We start from the raw sequence: 21,684 nt of genomic DNA, 5'->3' as shown, positions 1-21,684 counted from the left end.
TTGTGAAATATCGCGGTGTTTATCTCAACAGAATAAAGTGGATCGTACGTAATTCGACGAAATAGTATAAAATAAAAAACGTTATACGTCTGTTATTTCCTCATAAAACGAAAGAAACTTTTCGGTCAACCTGATATGACGAAGTCGTAAAATCGAACGGGTATTAAAGTTTGCGCATGTTTGGAGAAAGGAAACAGTAACTCAGAACATGTACGAGGATCAAGAAACTCATGATATCCTTCAGGATCATATAGCGTTAATTCAGAGTCCTTTTTTCCTTATACTCTACATGTACGTATAAAAAAGTAATCGATTTGACGTCTAATTAATCGTAATTAAATTCCTAAATGACATTTAAAATTCAGATTGCTTCTATAAGACATATAAGTCTCTGGGCGTGTCTATATCAATTGATGTCACACCGATCGATATTTTAATTTACAACTTCAGTACACCTCTCCTACCAAGTATATACCAATAAAAATACAAGTATGAAATACTTCAAAATTACATATTCTCAATCCACGACATTTCCTCCATATAGAAGAGTTGATTTCACAAGTACGCGTACGTACTCAAACGATACTCAATTTCATAATATTCTATGGTAGTAGAGAAGAAACTGTGCGAGAGAAACTGTGAAAAATGTGAAAATATGTAAACAGATTGAATTGTTTCGCGCGAGCCGTCAATTACTTTTCCGAGAAATATCTCCGAAATCTCTTCGATGGAGACCGGTCAATTTTCAAATATGTCGCCTATCACAAAGGGATATAGACGATCGAATTTGTACAGGTTGATACTATCGAACACGGTCGCAGTCGAGGAGAACAACGTCGAAGCATATTGCCGTACGAGTTTCTGGTAGCCGGCGCAAACGGCCGACGCTTTGAATAAACTTCGCCTTTATACGTAGAAATGAAATATACCGGGGCGAGAGCGAATTTATGCAGCAGCCTGTTCCACCTCGACATAGTTACGAGCGCGCTACGAAAAAAAAATCTTCATCGAACGCCACCGTGCCGAGTAGGCAACGGGCAATTGCACTTTCATATCTGCGAACCCTTTGTGATTCATGGGACACGCGAACGTGGGAAACTTTAGAATTTCAACGCGAACAGCATGGAACTTGGCATTTCCTTGGCTCCCCACCACCTTGGCTTCCGTTCCCCGTGTGGCCCAAACGATACAGTTTTCCGCGCTCATCGCATTTCCATTGCTAAGACTAAGACGTACGCACGGGACAGAATGGAACGCGTTCCATTCCTTTAAACGATGTTGCAATTCCGCGGCCTTCGTGGCCAATTATCGCCACGCTCTCCAGCTCGTTATTATGTTAAATGAATCCACGATGCTCGACCTCAGCCCACACCTCGACGTTTCGTCCGCTGCATAATTTCGTGTACTGTGCCACGCTCGATGAAAATTTGGAGACCGTCGCGCGATTCGAAATACGCACACCGCGATGTCCCTTTCTTGCTTTGAGCTGCTTTGCTTTTATACGCGATTTCCCGCACGCCACAAAATGCCGACTATTGCCAGTTTTACGCAGAGACTTGTTAACCTTCGCACTTCGGCATTGAGAATACCAAATGCATTCAGCAAGAGGCGAATATCGGCGAACCAACCCGATGCTGGTAAAAAGAGCTTAAAACGGAATAGCATCACGATTGCGGCGAGCTTTCCCTTCAGGAGTTACGAATTTCATTCGCTCGTTCTCTTCACAGATTTCTTTTTGTTCGTTCCATCGCCTGTGATTCGTCGAGGACATGGACAAAGGCATCGACGAGGATCGGACGATAAAAGGAATTCGTGACTTCGATGAGTTTCGATAAAATTTAACGGAATGAGAAATGACGGTAACGAACAGGGGAACGGAAACGTCCAATTAAATTGCAACGATTCAAATAAAAATTGTTGTGTAATGTCGCGAATTTTAAAAGTAAAACTCAAAGTACAGATTTATGGAATAATCGTGTAGAAATGTTAATACTTGATTCTTCAAAACAGTCATAAAGAAAAGTGTATAGATAAAAAATGATGCTCTAGTTATTTTAAGCAGTATGTTAATGTAACATTACCCTAAAACTTAGTCTCTTTTCTTTTACAATCGTTAACAACTGGACTACAGACGTGCGCAATTACGGAAAATTATAATACGTAAAAATGTAAATATGCGCATAGTATGCAAAAACATACAAAATATCCAGAATGAAGTACTCGTTAAATTATTTAGACGGTGAAACAAATCCCTATTTAGCTTCCATTTCTCTAGTTGTACTCATAAAAAGAAAATGAATTTACAGGTGTATATACTAAGAAAACGTGGGTATCCTTGGCGAAATTAACGTCGACTTTTACTGATGAAAAATTATTACGCGCGTGTACTTATTCCATTTTTCGTTCCTGATTAAAGTTAGAAAAAAAAAATGCTACAGAAAAAAGATAAATGGCACGAAAATTCAATTCGTTTACGTTCTAAAAGACGCAAATTCCTTTTTCCTAAATAACGTCATATAGTTATTTTCCAAATAATTTTTCTAAATGAATATTCTGAACGAGTACCAGAACGCTAAAAACAATTAGCCTGAACGATACATAAATTTTACGAAGTTCGGTGCACGATAATTTATATTTTCCCATCTCCATGTAGCTTTTATTTCGTCGACGATCTACCCTGTCGCGTGAAAATTCATACGTGTTCAAATAACAGGTTCACGGAAGCGAATCGATAACGATATCTATAAGGATCATGCAGTCGAACAACGATTCATTTCCGTACGATGTATCGGTTCACGTAGAAACAGCGAGAAAATTATGCTTCGAAACGGGAAGCACCGCGTTGAACAGACTCGCAGCAATAATTTGGCTAGTTGGCGCGGTTGCACGCCGGATCGTGCTGGCCCATTGACAACATTACTCTCATGATTGATTTCTCGTTGCGCGCTGCTCGCAGCACGCTAGACTACAGCGCAACAATTACGGCCACTTAATAATAACACGCCGGTGATCGCCCACGCGTTCCTCGAATAATGCGTTGCCCGTCAAGTACACCCCGAAGCTACGTTTAACTCCAAGTGTAACTGACGTTTGCACTTAGAACGCGAGCAAGACAGCTCGCGCGATGTTTGCTCAACCAATCTTCTCAGGATTGCGAATGGATTCGGAGTATGTGAGCATCGAGGTTAAGTTCGCTGAAGATAGAAATACGAGAAGCTATTTTGGGGTACAATACGCGTTGGTTTACTATCGGAGGCGTATAACACGATTGATAATATTTTAGAGTTTATGGTCGTAACATATGTTGTCCCACATCGATGCAGGAGAAGCCCTAAGGTAACGGAGATTCGCGGTATTAGGCTGAAAAGAAGAAATCAAATCTTATCGTTCTTCCTTCCTTGTATAATTAAATCCAATATCAAGCCACGATGTACTATCACTCTGTTTATACAAGCGAAATTTTAATTAATGCCCGATTAAATGTATTGCTATCGGTTCGATTCGCTCAATTAAACGTAAGCTTCTGTTACATGCACAAACGAAACATCGTAGATAGCGGAGAGGATCAGTGGATTTCTACTATACGAACTGCAATTATTAATAAATTATCGATATTTTATTAATCCTTATCGATATATGTTCACCGACAAATTCGTATAAACAAAATCGTGCTTCATTTGAGGCGTAAATCGGTCGTATCGATTAAATTTCTAATTAGCGTTAGCCGATTTTCGGGCAAACGACCGTGCTCTTCCAAGAGAATATCTTGTACAACGAATAAACACAGATAATGAAATAACGCAGATTGCGGTTTTCCTCCTTGGATATCTGAATTAAATCAAACGAATTATACGTATGAACGAAACTATATACCATTGATCCAATAATATTACTCGTTATTTTCATCTGTTGCAGCTCACATTGATCACGTGCGAAAGGTGGCTGGTGTGGATCACGTAGGAATAGGCGCCGGCTACGATGGTATCAATCTGTAAGTCTCTCGTGTAATTTTTATTTACAGTTGAATTGCCATTACATTTTTGTTACCCATAAAAATACACTTGGACTGTAGTCGAGACTGTAGAGTCTCTCGTTTGCGATAAATCGTGATAAGGTCACATGGAAAAATACGTACAAGGAACGTGCGAGCTTTAACGAACACACAGCAAATTAGGGTCAGAAAAAAGAAACGAAAGGTGGTAATTTCTTGCCACGTTGTGCCGTTCCCCTTATACCGGTTGCGATTTACGAGATCCAACATGTAGCTACCACAAAGCACGTGCTGTTCTTTTTTTTTATGTCCTCCCGGAGTGTTGACCACTGCCTCATAAAAGCGTAATACCAAGAGGGTAAGCCGTACAAGTCGTTTTCCGTATGCCAGTTCTTAACCGTGCGCAACGTCTTAGGGAGATTCTGTGTGTTTTGTTGGAAATAGTTTTAACACGTGCAATGCTCCATACATCGTATATGATAAACAACGTTTGGTTCAGCATTTGGTGCATCACGTGTGATGCGGAAGATATTTTTTTACGTTACATCCGTGTATTGCTATTTTATGCATGGATACAGTCGATGTTGAATGAAAACTACATAAAACACGCGTCGAATAAAACTGATACAATAGAACAAAACCGTGTTCATTTGTTGCGAAAAGAATGCATTAAAATGAAGACAAATTATATTTAATACGTCCTTTCCCAAACCATTCTAAGCCACGTATGGTTTCTTAGAAAGTTTCTTTACTCGAAAGTTTCTTATCTCCTAGAAAATTGTTGAACTACTTTCTCTTGAACGAAATTATAACACTACGTATGCGCTATACGCTAACGTTATATTGAGAATGGTGGTGAATAATAGAAAAAATATGACGCGATCGATTATACCATAAAACGTATGAATGAAGACTAAAACGATTTAAACAGTGAACGTGTTAATACCATTTTGCGAGAAATTGTTTCACGCAACCCCTGTTTCATTAAAACGAGCGCGCGCCAACGTGCGAGGGGATGGAAGAAGCGATGATATCGAGCGATATGGATATTCGATATTCCATTGATCGAGCGGTACATTGACGCGTCAGTCAATTGTCGTCGTAGCTAATTTCTGCTTACCCGGTTTTAACTCGTGGCGACGTTAATTGTAACAGAAACAGCCGAGCGGCTAGGAATATTCCAGACGGACTAAAAGTAGATTCGCCGGGGATACGGCGCGGCGCTCTATTATCGCGTCGTCTCGTTTTGTTTGCGTTATAACTCGCCGGTAGAAGGTATTTAACAGAGTTTCATCGTCGCTGGAGAAACAAAGGCGCGAAAGGATCGGATGAAACGCGCGACTATCGGCCGACCCTGTTTGCGAGACTGTGACGCATTATACCTGCCCGAGGCTGGAATCAGAGAGCTCGCCATTAAGCTGCGCGAAAAAAAAACCAGAGAGGAAGAGAGAGAGAGAGAGAGAGAAAGGGAAAGGGAAAGGGAAAGACGTAACAAACGAAAAAGAGAAAGAAGCACGAAGCAGGGAAATGGGGCAGAAAGAAAGAGCAAGGATGGCAGATGCTAAAAAGTTGTCAGGTTTCGCAAATCCGTTGCGAAAAACACGCGTGGGTGTGGAGTCGCGCAGCTGGAGGGGACTGAAAAACAACGCGAAGCAAGCGGAGCGTGATTTGCACGTCGAACTATAAAAAAAGATAGAGGGAAGAACAAAAAAATAACAAACGAGAAGAAAAAGGTATCGATCGAACCCGTTTAACCACAACGTTTTCGTACTTTTGTCAGGGAGAACCGAACGCTTCTGGCATACGGATAACACGCTCGAGTTGTCTGCGAACGATTGAACGATTATTAATTGGACAACGAAATTCTTTTGTTCGTGTGTTTGAATTTAAGTTGGGCAATAAAAGGTTAATACGAAATACCTTGGTGTATCTACAGTATGTATAAATATAAATAAAATAACATAATTATAATTAACAAATGTTTGTCGAGTGAGCAATTAAGTTTTAATTATATAACTTCAAAGTAGCGTTTATCTGATGAAAAATCTTTGGTAGCTGAACCATAAAATTGAACTCGCGTATGCGCTCCATTTGTCTAGGAAAGAGATAGAGGATAACGCTTTTCGCGGATTTCTGTTGGCAAGAGGAATCTCAAGAAGAACTTTGCGTTGAAATGAACGAAAATAATGTACGATTTCTCCTTTTCACGGCGGTGCAAAAAATTCTTAATATTACGCGGGCCAGCGACAATATTAAATTAAAAATTTCATCGGGCTACGTAACAAGAATTCGAGCAATCCGTAGCTACGATTATTCCTCGGATGAAGAACGTAGGTTGAGAATAAAATTTGTTTCATTCGCGCAGCCGTAAGACAGCTAAATGTAATGAATTAGTAATTGGAACGTATGTTTAATAGTGTGGAAAATACGAAATCGATTAAAACAATTAGTCCCTCGCGTCTCTATACTTCTTCATCGATTACAACGTTTAAGAGGAAAAAGGGTACTGTTAACTGGACCAGAAAATTGGACTATTGAATAATAATGAACTGTAGAAATTTAACGAAGTATCGAAAGTATTATATTTTGTTGAAAAGTTCGGATTCGTTAGTCTGTGGAATTGGAATAAATAACAAAAGAAGCCGTTCCCTTGGTACATTCGATAACCTTATCAAACATTCTTAACTAAGCTAACGAAATAACGATCGATAGCCAGTTAAATAAACTCAAATAAGTGCGACCAATTAATCGCGAGACTTTTGTCGATTGTCAGAAAAATAATACCAATGAAAAATTGATCGAGTATATTTTTGAAAAGTTTACCACGGAATAAAGCCAGTATATAATTTAGGTTTTAGTCGAATAATCGATACGTTAAAAGACACTGCCGTGTAGATCAAAACGCGCGTATTTATTTATTCATTTGAACGAGGAAGAGCAGCTGAATCTGTAATAGATGGACGTGAAACGGAAATACGAAATTGACAGAATTCAATACTTCTCTGTTAATTACGCTAACAGGCAGGCTTTTAAAGAATGTTAAAATTCATATCACCGTAACGTTCAAACAGAGTTCCCACATACCCTTGTTATTAATTGCGATATCTACGCAAATATAGATATATATACTCAATCATCCAGCGTATAACGGTCTATGAGAGATATTTATTAACACTGTAACAACACGATTAAAAAGTAATTACATGGCTGATGTTCAAACATATAATCTCGTTCGCCTCTTTTGAAGATTCTCGTGCTCTGTAGGGAAACGTAAACAAAAAATAGATGTTCTATTTGGATTTCCCACGAACTTTCAACAAAAAGGGAACATTCAAACAGTTCCCTTTTTCCCTTTTATTACCATTCATAAATAACCGGACGCTTTGGTCGATTTGCAACAACAAAATATAAATTGTACCAAATTACCCTTTAACGAATCCAATATAAATTTCAAACGCCTATTAAATAGCGTAGCGCTAATATATTTAACTGTTAATTATAATTTACCGCTTACATAAAGTATTGCTTGCGTTAATACAAGTATCAAAGACAGTCACTTTCTATCAGTTTATCGCCTCGAAGAAACTCTTATACTTCAACGATATAATTCGTTACAATTGCGGACGGTTCGTAGTTTCTAAGAATAGCTGAATGGAAGATAATTAAAAAAAAAAAAGAATGGAAAACGTCGAAATTTCGTCGGTTTCCGTGACGTTACGAACATTCTTGTCGTGAATTTTTCGATACGAACCTCTTTGAAGATGATTTGTCATTCGCGTATAAAACGTTTTATTTCTGACGCCGGACTTTAATTTATCGACAATAAAAAAGAGCTTCGGTAATATTGATGGACGATCCCGTACAGTTCGGTGATAACAAATAACAGACTAGTTAGCGAATAATGAATGGTATAAAAGGGATTTGGTAATATTGATCGACGATTTGGTAGTTTGATGACAACAAACAACGGACGAGTTACAGAATAACGTCAAACTTCCATTTTGAAAACACGTTTTATAGCGTGGATCGAGATAACCGCGAATTTTTATTCGCTGACGAATTGATACCGATGAGAGATAAACAGCAAGCGAGCAAATGGAATCCAGCATAATTGTGCTAAATCTGATAATTACCATCAATTATACTGTCCAATAATCCTGCAATCGGCGTAATTAGCATCGATATCGGGAAAGGAAAACGGAAAACAGGGGGGAGAAACGAATCGGTGCCGAATGTATTTTTCTTCTTTCGCGACCGCTCGTTTTGGCGGAGTATCGATCGATCTCTTCGACGTTTCTTCCATTGCAGCCGCTGCTTTTTCCTCTTTCCGCCTTTCATTCTCTCCTATAAATCACTGTCAGATCGGCTGGACGAAATGTATCTTCTGGGTCGAATAGGATTTTTGGTTTCGACGTCAGTCGTCGTCCATAGAACACGGAAGAATGAAAAAAGATGGTCGTGATACAGTTCTGGCGTCCACCGTGAACGCTGGCTTTGTCGAATTTCCTTCTTTTCGTAACGTTCTGCTTGCCTGTATTTTGCGTCATGATATCGGCTCGTCCCGTATCCCGGAAATCGTGCGAATCAGTTCCAATCTCGCTTATAGCCGCCGTTTCCTCTTCTCCAACACGATCACAATCCTTTGTGGCGGAAAGGCGCGCAGAATTGGAAATTTCGCGAATCGTAGCGATACTCGCGTTCACGGTTAGTCGTCGGTAGTGCGACGAAGTGGACGCAACGCGTCCCATACGACTCCGATAAATCTCTGTGACTCAATTTTCTACGGGTAATATTTTATCACGCGTTCCCTTTCTTTATCGGCGTGGTCGATTGCCAATCACCAGCGGCGTGCGTAATTGTTATTCCTTGCTTGATTAGAAAAATAAAAAAAGAAACGGTAGAACAAGAAAGGAAGTATGAGGAGAATGAGAAGTAGGAACTGGTAAAATGATTATGGTCTATCGTGGATCGAGCCGATGAAAAATTTCATATCGTAATCGAGTACCGGTACCTGTTCTACTGACGGCTAATATCGATAATACTCGTGCGCCAGAGGCATTGATAACGGTGGCTGATACCGGGCAACGAGGGAAACGTATTTCCCTGGGAAACGATCGCGCCACGTCCACGACGTCGGCCCCGCGTGCTCGTTCACGGTCGTCTCGTAATGACGGACGCACTCGATTTGGAAATTTCCGAGATTGAAACAACGCTCGTGACCGCAGACAGTCGATGTCTGTACACAGTATACAGCTACATAACTGCCAGTTTCAGCCGCGATATGACGCGCTATGAATAAGTCTCTAACCGCTCTTGTTGTACCGACATTGTCAGCAGGTAGCTTTCAACGGTTCTGCAACGCTCGTTGTCGGCCGGTCCTTCTCTGCCGCTCGTTATGACGCGCGTAATGAGAACGTCGAAATTCAGACTGATCCCTTTTAACGCTCTACTCGCTCGTCATTCCTCTAATTCGCCGTGAATATCTGCTGCGTGCGTCACGTCGCGTCGACGCTGTGCCATCGACCATATCGAAATTAGTTAGCCAGCCTTCTGTCACGTCTCTGCCATTTCGAACCACGCGCATCAATTTATTTATTTTCGGCTACCAACATAGCCGAAGGGACAGTCAACAAAGGCAATCGTCGATATGCGTTCGATCGTAACGAGGATATCGACAGGGAAATATAAAAGAAGCAGTGGAAGACGTAACGCTGTTCCAATTCCGCTTCACAACGACCCAGATAACGCGGTTTAATTGCTAAGTTACCGTAGCGCTGTAATATTGCGAACGAAAAACGAGCCAACCGTCGCGTTTTAACGATTTCGTCGTTAAACATACATTTAATTAAAACGTAAAAAAAAAAAAGAAGGCCACCGTCACAAAACGTTTTTACGCCGAATTGAAAAGATAAAACGTATGAATAGCTCGGGCATGAAACCTGCAAAAAATTGTGTGCACGTGGTAGAGGGTATTAAAATAGGGGAATCGATCGATTTCGGGAGATTCAAGAACTTACTTTTACCGACCTTAATTACGTAGTAATAATCGGAAACGAAAATACGTGTAATCGTTAATTTTTATTATCTGCCCGGCGGCTCATCTGCGCTCATCATCCCAAGTCGTTATAAAAAGAAACGAGTTAGGAGAGCTCGACCTCGTAGCACATTTTCACGTTCGGATCGCTAGGCGGACGAGGCTCCTAAAGAGCGAAATCGCCCCCTGACGTTTCTCGCTCTGCGCCAGCCAACGAGCCGCGCTATCATCCGGCCCTGGCTCTATAGTAATTAAAGTAATGAGGAATAAACCGCCCGAGGAGAATTGTAATTTGGAGGAGGGCAGCTCCTTCTCCCGACAAGCTCGTTACCGTTCTTCGGATTTCCGTCGTAACAGCTTTGTTTCGAATGAAAAACTAGCACCGGTGACGTTCGGAATTTCTTCGCTTTTATCTTAACGTTATTAATGTTCCCGCGCCGCGTGTAATTGAATACGAGCGAAAAGTGTGTACAAGCGGAGCCAGAAATCGAATAACCTTACTGAAAGAAAGTATTTGTGTGCGTGTGCAAGTGTGTGTATATATATATATGTTTATATATATGTGTACACATACTTATTGCGGAAAATCGTAGAAAGAAGTTGCTAATTCTTTCGCAAGTGAATTTTTATACGCGTTAAGGGACCTGCCCCGTACTCATGCATTATGAACAAAGGTTATCGCGAGTTTTCTCGGCGTGTACGCTCGCTCGCGCATTAAACGTGAAAAGGATTATTCGTCCAGGACCGGCGTAATAGATTAAACTTCCTCCTAAGAATTACGCGGCGGTAAAATTACTGTAGTAATATGGAGAACGTGAAGTATGCCGGCCTCTTATAAAAGTTTCAAGCAGTTTTCTAATTTAAACTCTCGCCGCGCTTACCTCGGTTCATTAAAACCCTATTTTATCGCGTGGAAATATTTATGTAAATAGTGATCTCCGGGCTTGTACGAACTTTCCGTCTACCGCCGATGAGGAAAAGCCTTTTATCGAATGTTGATTTAACGCGAGCCGTAAAAAGGAAAAGCCGATATTGAATTCCGTCACAAGAATGCAGTGTATTAATCGAGAGACGATTGAACATCGACGAAGATATTAACATTAAAATTATCGACCGGTTTATATTGTACATGTAAGCATGATTATGATTCAAATATATAGTGTACGGTACAATATATCGTCGTTTATTTACACTTTGTGTACGAACAAGCGAATGCATAGTTTTGAATATACAAATTGACAATTCAATTTCTGCGGTCTCAACTAACGACGGGAAATAAATTCTTGTAACGTATGCAATCGTTTTCTTTGTATATTCAGAATAAATTTCACGAGCCAAAGAAGGAACAATTGTTGAATGCAATATAGAAATAACATAGACAAAACGCACACGCGTGTCCGATTTTAATTCTTCAGCCATCAATTTCTATTATTTAAAACCGATAGAAACAGTTAAAGGGGATAACTAGGGTACTTGCATTAATTATCAGAACTACTCGATTATCCGAATTATCTTCTTCCATAATCTACTCGAATAAACGAGATCCTATTGCATAAAGTAAAATAATACCTACATATGTATAATGATAATTTTAGCGCAATAGAAGTTAATATTAATTTTGCCATAACCTTTTACGTATTTTTAATGTGAATTATAGAAACAAGCGAACCTAAGTTTGGTATTCCTAGTGTTATCAATCGATGAAGATTTTCACGAAACTGCGTTATGATCTATCCTTTTCAGGACACCGGCAGGCTTGGAAGATGTTAGCAAGTATCCGGAGTTATTCGCAGAACTATTGGCGCGTGGATGGTTGGAAAAGGACATTCAGAAGTTAGCAGGCCTGAATCTCATTCGTGTGTTCAAAGCGGTAGAGAAGGTAAACGTCCTACGATAAAATCATCTTATATATACCAATAAGTATGAGCACGATACAACGACAATTGATCTAAATTTCGAAGAACTATACGCATATATGCGATTCTTCGATCTGAACCTCATTGCAACTCTTTGACATGAAGCACCTATTGAGTTGGCAACCAAGTGAACCCAATAGATAAGCTAAAATCTAATTCCGGAATCATTTTTAGTATGCGACCGAATAAAGACACGAAACATTCCAAACTAGCTGACAATTTCTAAAGATTTTAATAATGCTCCAACGATCTGTCACATTTATCTCGATTCTCTGTCAGTGTCCTAATACTTACGACTTACTCCTATCGCATGACTCGTACCACCAAATACGAAGGAATCAGAAGTGAAAAATCAGTAGGACGATAGCCGACTGGTAGCCTGGTCTCTGGCGCGAAATAACCGTTGGTCCTGAACCAGGTTAGCCGAGTCGACCAATATCGGATTTAATAAAGCACACAAATCATACATTCGCTGGTGCATCGTCGAGAGAGACGGCTGGACCGCGCGTACACTCACCGACGATTTTTGTTCTCTTGGAGTCCTGCCAATCCCAGAACCAGCTGGCTCGATTCTCCACCTACCAAAACCACCATCCCTCTTCCATGATTTGTACCGATTTACCGTGTGCACGCACACGTGTACGTATCGCGTATACCAGAGATCATATGTTCTTTACCTGCGTTTTCTAACACGCTACCCTGCCACGCGATAACGTTTATCCGAGTTTCAGAGATAAAGAAACGACCGACGGAGGAAAGTAAGGCAGAAAACCGACAAATTTGCGATCAGGGATATTTGCAGAGAAATTGAGAAATACCATGACCGAGAGAAAATGACGACTTCTCCGAAGCTTATTTAGGAATTTCGATCGTGTCGTTCGTGAAAGCTGTCAAATTTGTCACATGTACCTACGAGATTTATTTCTGTTCCATAATTCAGTGATATTCTCGGTGTTTGTACATTTCCAGTTGAGACTTGTACGCAGGTACACCACTTCCTTAATTGCATTTATAAAAATATGAATCTACATAAACATCGAGACACTATCTATCGTTTGTAATTTATAATATCGAGTAACGAGTCACATACAGTTTTCTATGTGCGACAAGCAAACGAGTAGAAGATAAATAATTCGTATAACGTCCCGACGTGACAGGTAAAATCGCTTTTCCATGGCGTATCTCTCCCGTTCTTTTGACGTCGTATCGCGTTCTCTACGTTTCGCTACTGCATCGTAGAGTCCTCGCATAACGGAAAAGCCCAAAGTAAACTAATTCGCTGTATGAACAACGTGTACCGGAGTATGTTTTAACAGAACATTAGTGGAATTACACAAAAGCGTGTAATGCGGGAAATTACGCGTACAAATAGTGTCGGTTATTTGACAACCCTCGACGTGGCCGTCACTGAAATTATAACGATAATTTAATCGCGATCCTCTCACCGTCCACACAACGAAACACTGGCCAAAGCGGATTTCGTTAATACGCAAAAGTAACGTGGAACACGGTGGTAGAGTCAGGGCGATACGTTGAAAACTGACAAACGATTTTACCTCGGCGAACGAAGCGAAACGAATCGCTTGCTTTTCGACGAGATTCATGAAGGGGAAAGATGAGAGTTTCCATCGATCCAATTAAACGTTTCGCTCGCGGAAATTTGTACTAGACTCCGGGAAAAGCAAATTATCCGCACAATGAAGCACGGTTTCCAGCAGAACGATCACTCGTGTTTCGTTAGAACACGGTTACCTACGAATGCAACTCCTTGGACCTGACAGGTGACGTTAATTCATACATCGACGTACAAAACGAAACAAGCTTCATCTGTAAGTACGTGTTCCTTTAAGCACGTACCTATATCTATCTCTCGCTGTGTTACCAAACATGTCACAAACGACAATGGCTTGAACGATTTTAATTCTCTGCTCCTTGTTGCGAATAGATGTTTCTCCACGTAGAATCCACCGGATTTCGGACTGTTCGTTACCGAAAGCGAGAATTGTCGTAATTGTTAAAACAATAGACGGGTCTACCGTACATCTGGGGACTCGACCGACGCACGAAACACCGTTGGTGGAATTGAATCTCAACGTTGTTCCTCTGGGGCAAGCACAAAATTCGGGATTACGTCGATCTTCTGTATCTGTTGTACCTTAGAATTCTTAGAAAGACGAAGAAACGCAGCTGCAGACGTATCGTCTACGATATGAACACCGCGCGAAGAAGAAATGGTCGGGAAATTGAGACTGGTCCTGAGACACGATTGCTTTACGAGCGGCATTGTCTCTCGTTAATTGCATCCCGAGAATCGAGGTGTGAAACACAGTTGTTTCCCGAAACAAGAAGCTTCGAGACATCGGCGAAATAAAGTCTGAAGGAGAATTAAGAGCAAACTAGCTGGCAGCGACGCGACGTAACGAATTCTGACAGAGGACGATCAAATAAGAAGAAGTTAAGTGCGGTTGGATAATTACGAGAAAGCCTTCGCGCCGCTTAATACATTTTCATGTAACCACCGAGCAACGTTTCTCCTTCTAAATCGATAAAATCGTCCAACACGTTAAAAATATACGACGTTTGGTGCGTTATCTCGCGCACGGCTTATGATCTCGAAGGTCGTAAGTCAGCGGACGACCGACGATACGTTTCAGCCTGTTCAGAAATATAATAAGAGAGCCTATTACCATCGGTCGAAGGTAAAGAAATACGGGGACGAGGCGCGTTTGATTAAAAACATTGTGAATTTATGAACGATAACTTCGACGAAACGGGTCTTGGCCCCTACCTACGAATCATCTCGTCGTCCATTAACATTTTAATTTCCCCGACAATTCTACGGAGTGGTCCACGACGGTGAACGTTTCGTGGTCGTGCACCGACGAGGGAGAGAATTCAATTTAAAGATAAAACGTACGCGAACCATGAAAAAACGACCGTGTATTACGACCGAAGCGCGTTCGTAACGTGGACGAACGATGCTTTATGACGGTGCAGCGCAAGATACGAACCACGAGACCGACGACAAAACTAGATTTGATTAGGGCAGTTGAAATGGTCGAGTGTACGCTGGAAAGTCATTTTCTTTCCGACTTTTTGAATTTTCCGCGAGCAACAGATATCGCTTTATTTTTTGTCCCGTTTATTCGAAATTTATTCGACCAAAATATTCGAGGACAAATACAAAAGACACAGAACGGTGGTTGGCACGAAATAAATGAGAATCTCGGTATTTTACAGCCTCGGTGACGTTACCGCTTCTAGTATCTTTATTTTTATCCTTCACGTTCTCGTAGATTCCGTTCACGGGCAGATCGGTTAAAGGATAATATCACGTTGACCTACAAAATGAAACAGCGATCGCGATGTTGGAAAGGGCCTCCTCCCGATGGAAACGCGCAGACCTCGTTCGAACGAACGATTGCCGTTAAACGATTAAAAGGCAAAAACACGAGCACGCTGAATGGAGAAAATAAATTTTTAAAAAAGACAGGGAAAGGGACAGGGGGTGTAGATGAAAAAAAAGTTGTGAACATCGGTAACGCGTTCGCCGAACGTTACCACGACCGAAAGCTTCGGCTGCACTGTAATGGCCGTGGAAAGTTAATGGGCTTACCGAAAATTGATGGTGGCTGTACAGAGTCGCACGAAATACGTGCACCGCGAACTTTTTCCCTCGGCATCCTCGGCTTTCACTATACACCTTCTTCCGCATTCCCTTTTTCTTCTCGACCGACGATCGTGCCCCGACCGTGATTTTTCCTCAGAATATTTGCAACGCCATGCGCACCCTACGACCACGATTACATTTTCCTTCCCTGCCTTCCTTCTTTAACGTTCGCCTCCTTTCGGCTGCTCCGCCTTTCACCGACTCGAAGCACCGTGAAAATTGATTGACTGTTTCTCCGGGATCGACGATATCGAGTTTACGCGAGCAGCAAAAAACTTCCATTTACTCGAGAAAATTTGCTTTCACGTTGCTTAAAACCGTGTAATATTTAATTCCTTACGTTATGCCGCTACATGGACAACAACGTAACAATCAATCGTTTCATCCTTCGTTCCTTTTTCTATGTTCTTTCAGTTCTCGCTGACGAAATCGAAATCGAAATGGAAACAGAGTGTCTGTGTTTGCAGGTTCGAGACGACATGGCTGCGGATGGCATCGAACCCTTGGAAGAGGAAATTCCGTACGAGGATATAATCGGTCGAGATTACTGCCGTTACAACATGAAACGACTGATGGGTCCTTAGCCACTGCGAATCAGCTCCGAGGATGGTCGATGGTTGGAAAAAGGAAGAAAGGGAGCAATAGCGTAAGCAGCGAAACAATCGTCGCAGCAGCAAAGAGGGAAACACTCTGTCGAAGTGTTCCAGCTCGTGAAACCTCGCGCCAGCTTACGACGACTCGAGCTCCTCGACTCTTCGCTCTTTTGATCTTTTTCCCCGTGCCATCCGCGACTCTCGGACGCGAACGTAAGTAAATAGGCAAACTCGATTTCCTTGGAAGATTCCCGAGTCGCGAGACACGAGTATTCGCAGACAATGTCGAGTGAAGCGACTGGTGAAAGGGTAGAAGAGCTCGATCGCGCGATTGTATTTCGTCACGGTGGAACGACGTTTCTTCCTTTATAGCAGAACGAATGGCTTGTTGCGAGATAACGATGTACGCGTCTGTATAAAAGGACGAGCGTCTCTACGACTTTCGAAGACCAAGACACGTATTCTTGTGTGTCGAACGTTTAAAGATTTAAGATCAGCCATAATCGATGTGTTTAATTTGCACTCAACGATATTTTCGTCGATGCTGGAACCAAAACCGCGCGTTCTAGTCAATATAATAATTATATTATGTATAAATATGTACACATAACGATCGATCTCGCGAACGACTGACACCGATCGTCACACGACGGTGACTATTACTAATCGAGTGGATGACTGCTTCAATGTGTTCTATTGTGCGTGCGTGTACGTATGCGTGTACGAGAGAAAGAGAACTAACGATGTTTGTACATATGGTACCTGAAGTCGATGAACATATTGACCCTCCTATAGAGCAAACCGACCAGACGTAATTTCATCGAGAAAAGATTGAATCGTGACGAGATCAAAAAATCAAAGAGAACGAATTAGATAAAATTTCGGTTAAGAAAGAATGGAGAACTTACGTTTCATCGAGTAGCGTTCGCCTCGGTTTGAAAGATTTTAATGGCCGGTTTGATCAGACTGTCACAGAGGGAACTAGATACGAAGTTATGCTCGAGAGAGCCTAAAAAAAAAAAAAAGGAAAACGTTGACAAAGTCAACGAGTGCGCTTCGTGGCGCACGCCACGAGAGAGAGAACTTTCCTACGATTTTGCACGATCGAAGTTGACGTCGACGTGCGCGTCGATGCGTTATCATCACAATTGACTTTTTTCCAACGCGTCTCAATTCATTGTAATCGACACATTAAGGCTCGTATATTCTAACTAACGCACCGAGTAAATATCCTTTCTTAACGATGTTTTTACACTAAACTTTTAATATAGCCAGATTTTAAAAAAACGAACGAGCATGGAGCAAAAAAGATAGAAAGAAACGCGAAGAGCGATAAAAACAAGTCGAAGACGTACTATCAACTTCCCTCGTGCCACCGCAATCCATCTGATCGTTAATTTTATGTAAATCTGCGCGTCGTTTCAAACTTATGCCATTTATGTTCTGATCTAAAAAGAAACGCAAGAAAAAGAAGAAAAAACAATCGTAAGACTTGTTTCGTATCGATCGATTTAACGATCATTCGTGTGCAAGTAGTCAAGATCAACGAAGCGCCAGCCTCGTGAGTATATCCTAACATTTCAAACGTTACCGATACCAGAAATAAATCGACGGCAAATCGAAATACGGTCGTTGTTTAACTGATCAAGCTCACCTGTTTTTCTTCACTCAGCAATACCATCCTTTTTTCCCCTCCTATGAAAATAAAACATTTTACTGCTACGATCGTTCTAATTCCGCCCGATCTTTATTCGCGCATTCTGAAAAAAATTGCAAGTATCGGGCAATATTGAAAATATTAAATTCAATATAAAAGACTGCGATATATTGAAAATATTAAAGAGACGATTGTTTTCACAACGCGTTAGGAAGGATTCGCACGAATTTTTGTCAGCACAAAGAGCGGTATTCCATTCCACGGAATATTATTTTCAACAATTTCAACAATCAAATTTATCGTACGTGAATATTCTGTTTCACCGTGTGTTTCATTTTATTCAACGCGATAAATATAAACATAAACGGAGATATGAACCCATAGGGAGATTCTGTAAGCCGAGAAACAGGTTCGATGCATACGTACGAGGTGAATACGTTTAAGTATTTCAATCATAGAATCAATTTTCTCGAGAACAAATCTTCGTATGTAAAAGTTGTATTCCATATTTTCAACTTATACGTTCGTATAGGATTATCCTTTTCTGCAGTTGTACCAGCAGTTACGAAACTGTGTACGTATTACCAATTACAAGGCTCGTGGTAACAAGGGTAGCGGCGATAGAGCGAGACCGTGGCTGAAAGTCAATGCGATACAAGCAGATCGTCCGAGTAAACGTGCTGCTGTAAATCGAGTGCATCGATTCGCCAATTTACAAGTAACAAAGGGCAGCGCTCGTTGGTGATTCACACAGCGCGTAGAAGGCAATCAAGTGCAAAGCACACGTTGAAATCGTAAACGCGACTTGGTTTATTGGCATTTCAGGATGGTACGTGCAGTAAATTCCGACCGGAGCTTGATTAGATTGTCGTTCCGCAGATTTGATAATGGCTGATTACCTATCAATCGAATAAATCAATCGTTCTCCTCCGGGATACAAAATTTGACGCAGCGCGGTATCGTTGCGAAAGTCGTTGGATCGTAGTTTATTTTCCGCCGTTTGTTTGCGAGATCCTGTGTGTTTCCTTGTCTGCCTTGTATGCGTTATTATCTCATAACCGAAACGTCGGCATTCCCATATCTTTATACGGTTATTTCCCGTTGTATCCTGTTTTACGTTGTGCAGTAAAAAACGTGGCCTTAATTCGTCAACGTTTTAAGATAAAGGTGGAAAATACAGGAATAAAAAATGTCAGTCCGGGCCCGGTGTTCCACGAAGATAACGAGTTTTCGTCGTCCGATCGTCTAGAAGTATCCGATGGAAACTGTCACGCGAAAGTTCGCAGAGAAAGAGAAGAACGAGAGTCCGCGAAGAACGAGAAAGGTGCGAGGCTGAAAGAACATCGTCCTTTCAGTGATAATTAATTTTTCGCCATTGGTAGGTCCCTAACGAGCTCGTTAAAAAGTTTTGACACGCTTAAACCTGGATTCGGCCATGCAAAAACCACTTAAGCTTCCTATCTCGACGGGGCGGCAGTGAATGAACAATCGATTTCTTCGTCCAACCTTCCGTTGCAAACGAAACATCTCCCTCTGTGCTCTATTGTTTCCTTCCTTCTTTCATACCTCTCTTACTGTCATTTTCCCGTGGATTTTCTCTATTCTCCGACTCCGATCTTTGCCCGGCAGTGTCGATTCTTTACAACGACTTTTGTAAGAAACAGGCGGAAGGAGAACCATAGAAGCTTGAAACAACAGGAAGGAAAATATCTTGAATACGAAAGGAGATACAAAAAGACGAGGAGAAATATCGAGGAACGACAAGAACGTGGAAAGGCAAAGCCAAAGCCACTCTGCCGTTGTATCGCTCTTGATTAAATATCCAAGTTTATGGAAGAAAGTCGAATTATAAATTTGATCCTTTAATACTACTCGCTGCGTATTATATGGAAACTAGGATTATATTTCTTGCACGGTTTAACATATTCCGCGAACGATACTTTTTCAGCTACGCTGTTCTATTCTCTGTTCGAGGATTTTTACTGCGATCGCGTATGAAACTGCGAACAAACGTAGAACCGTGTATCGCTAAATCATAAAGAACGGGGGGGGGGAATCACCCTGGAACGTTACGATCGCCCTACGAGTAACCAAGAAACGTTAAAAAGTTCCCCATCGAGGAAAGCTTGGTCGAAGAAAGAGGATTAACCAGGTCGGTCAGGTGTATCGAACAGAACGAAATGAAATATCGGTGGCCTGAATTTTGGCCCTCGAGCCAGCAGGAAGATGAGGTATCAAGTGGAAGACGGTGTAATGACCACAGCTAGGAGGAAATGACGCTGAAGGGGTTACGCAGGCAAACGGGCAGAGAATTAACGGCACATTTGCTCAGAATTTGCTGCACCGGCGACCTTGCTCTCGGCTTATACGATCAAGAATCAAATATCGGTTGGTAGGTTGATCGTATCCCGCTTCGGGAAGGACGGCTTTACGATTCGGTCAATCGTAAAGCCTGATAGCTAACCCTATCTAGGTCCGGACAGTGGATCGACCGACCTCCATAGAAAACCATTTCCAGGTGCTACACCGCAAGACCCAGAGACATTTGACGGAATCTGCCCGTTCGTGAATATTATATCGCGGCCGTGATTGAATCGATACAGAAACGGAGAAATTCGATTTGATGTGTCCGGTCAAATGGAAGTCGATTTACTTTGTTCCCCGGCTTTACTTTTGACCAACCTTCGTTCTAGCACCGTACAGTCGTTTGAAAAATTTCCACGACTTTTTCTTTTATGTATACTTTTATATGCGATTCGCTTTACCCTACAATCTGCCACTCGGAGCTACAGCCCTCGAATTTCTTGGATCTTCAAATCGCCACGTGGCTTGAATTGTCGAACGCGTGCGTTCATTTCGCGTGATCTTTGCATGTCTGCTGTGTTCCCTGAGACATTCGAACGGGACATTGTTCAAAAATTTATTTGTACCCTTAACAGACCGGAACTTTTCGGTGATCACGCGGCGAAATACGAAACGAGCAACCATATAAAATATGTATCGAGCTGGGACCTTCGAGATTAAGATTCTCAACCCGCTGCTACCTCAAATTTACTTTGGATTTTGTTTGATCCACACCTTGGAGAAGCGCAGACTGAGCTTCCTTTTTGTAATTAAAGTTATGTTTTGAATTTGATGGAAACTTATATACAGTGGCACGCGAAAGTATTTGAAATTGAAATTTCATTAGCACTGCAGTGAAATACGAATGTCACGAGCATAATCACGTAAATTTTAAGGTAAATTTGAATAAATGATATTTCTGACGTTATTACTCGCCTTCTCTTTTAATATATGGAATTGATCCATTTGACTTCTAAAACTATAACGAGTATTAGGACGGTTCCATAAAATATCGAGGCTCGTTGCTACAACGAATAACTGATTTTAATTCAATAGTTTGAACACTTTTGTGATTTCTGCGAGATATACGTTCGTATTAAATCTTTTGCAATTTTTACGTAGATTTTCAGGTTTGTTTCAAACTTTACAAATGCACCCGTAGTAGTCAAGTGAAATTTCGAAATGTATCATATAACACACATGTATTCACAAAAGGTTTCTCCAAATGTTCGAATACTTTCAGAAGCTACTGCAGACCGGAACAACGGAATAACAAATTTTGAGCTGCTGCGAAAAAATATCTTTCGTTTTGCAAACGTCGACCGTAAAACGTGATAAGAGCAAAAATTGTATTTCAAAATACAAGACTGGCGCGACGGTTCGGAATTAACACGCCAAGTTTCAAGCAGCGTGTTCTCGCGTTGCTGTTGCGCGACGTTGAAGCGAACTAGCTCGCGCAGATTCGAGAAACAAAAGTGTC

The 21,684-nt window shown here is 41.3% G+C and overlaps 1 protein-coding gene across 4 annotated transcripts in view; it reads left to right on the top strand.

Annotated features, from left to right (window-relative positions):
- The window catches only part of LOC100745502 (dipeptidase 1), a 77,523-nt gene extending 59,695 nt beyond the window's left edge, over positions 1-17,828 (top strand). For all 4 annotated transcript variants that reach the window (XM_033321551.1, XM_003490642.4, XM_024368563.2 and 1 more), the window contains exons 9-11: positions 3,916-3,991; positions 11,769-11,904; positions 16,079-17,828. In XM_033321551.1, coding sequence (XP_033177442.1) covers positions 3,916-3,991; positions 11,769-11,904; positions 16,079-16,195 — 329 coding nt within the window. In that variant the 3' untranslated portion in view covers positions 16,196-17,828. The remainder of the gene's footprint in view (positions 1-3,915; positions 3,992-11,768; positions 11,905-16,078) is intronic.
- Positions 17,829-21,684: the final 3,856 nt, after the last annotated feature.

This window comes from Bombus impatiens, unplaced genomic scaffold (assembly GCF_000188095.3).
Source record: "Bombus impatiens unplaced genomic scaffold, BIMP_2.2 scf_0463, whole genome shotgun sequence".
Lineage (NCBI taxonomy): Eukaryota > Metazoa > Arthropoda > Insecta > Hymenoptera > Apidae > Bombus > Bombus impatiens.
Note: the sequence above shows the minus strand (reverse complement) of the source record. Positions and strands in the feature narration are given on the sequence as shown.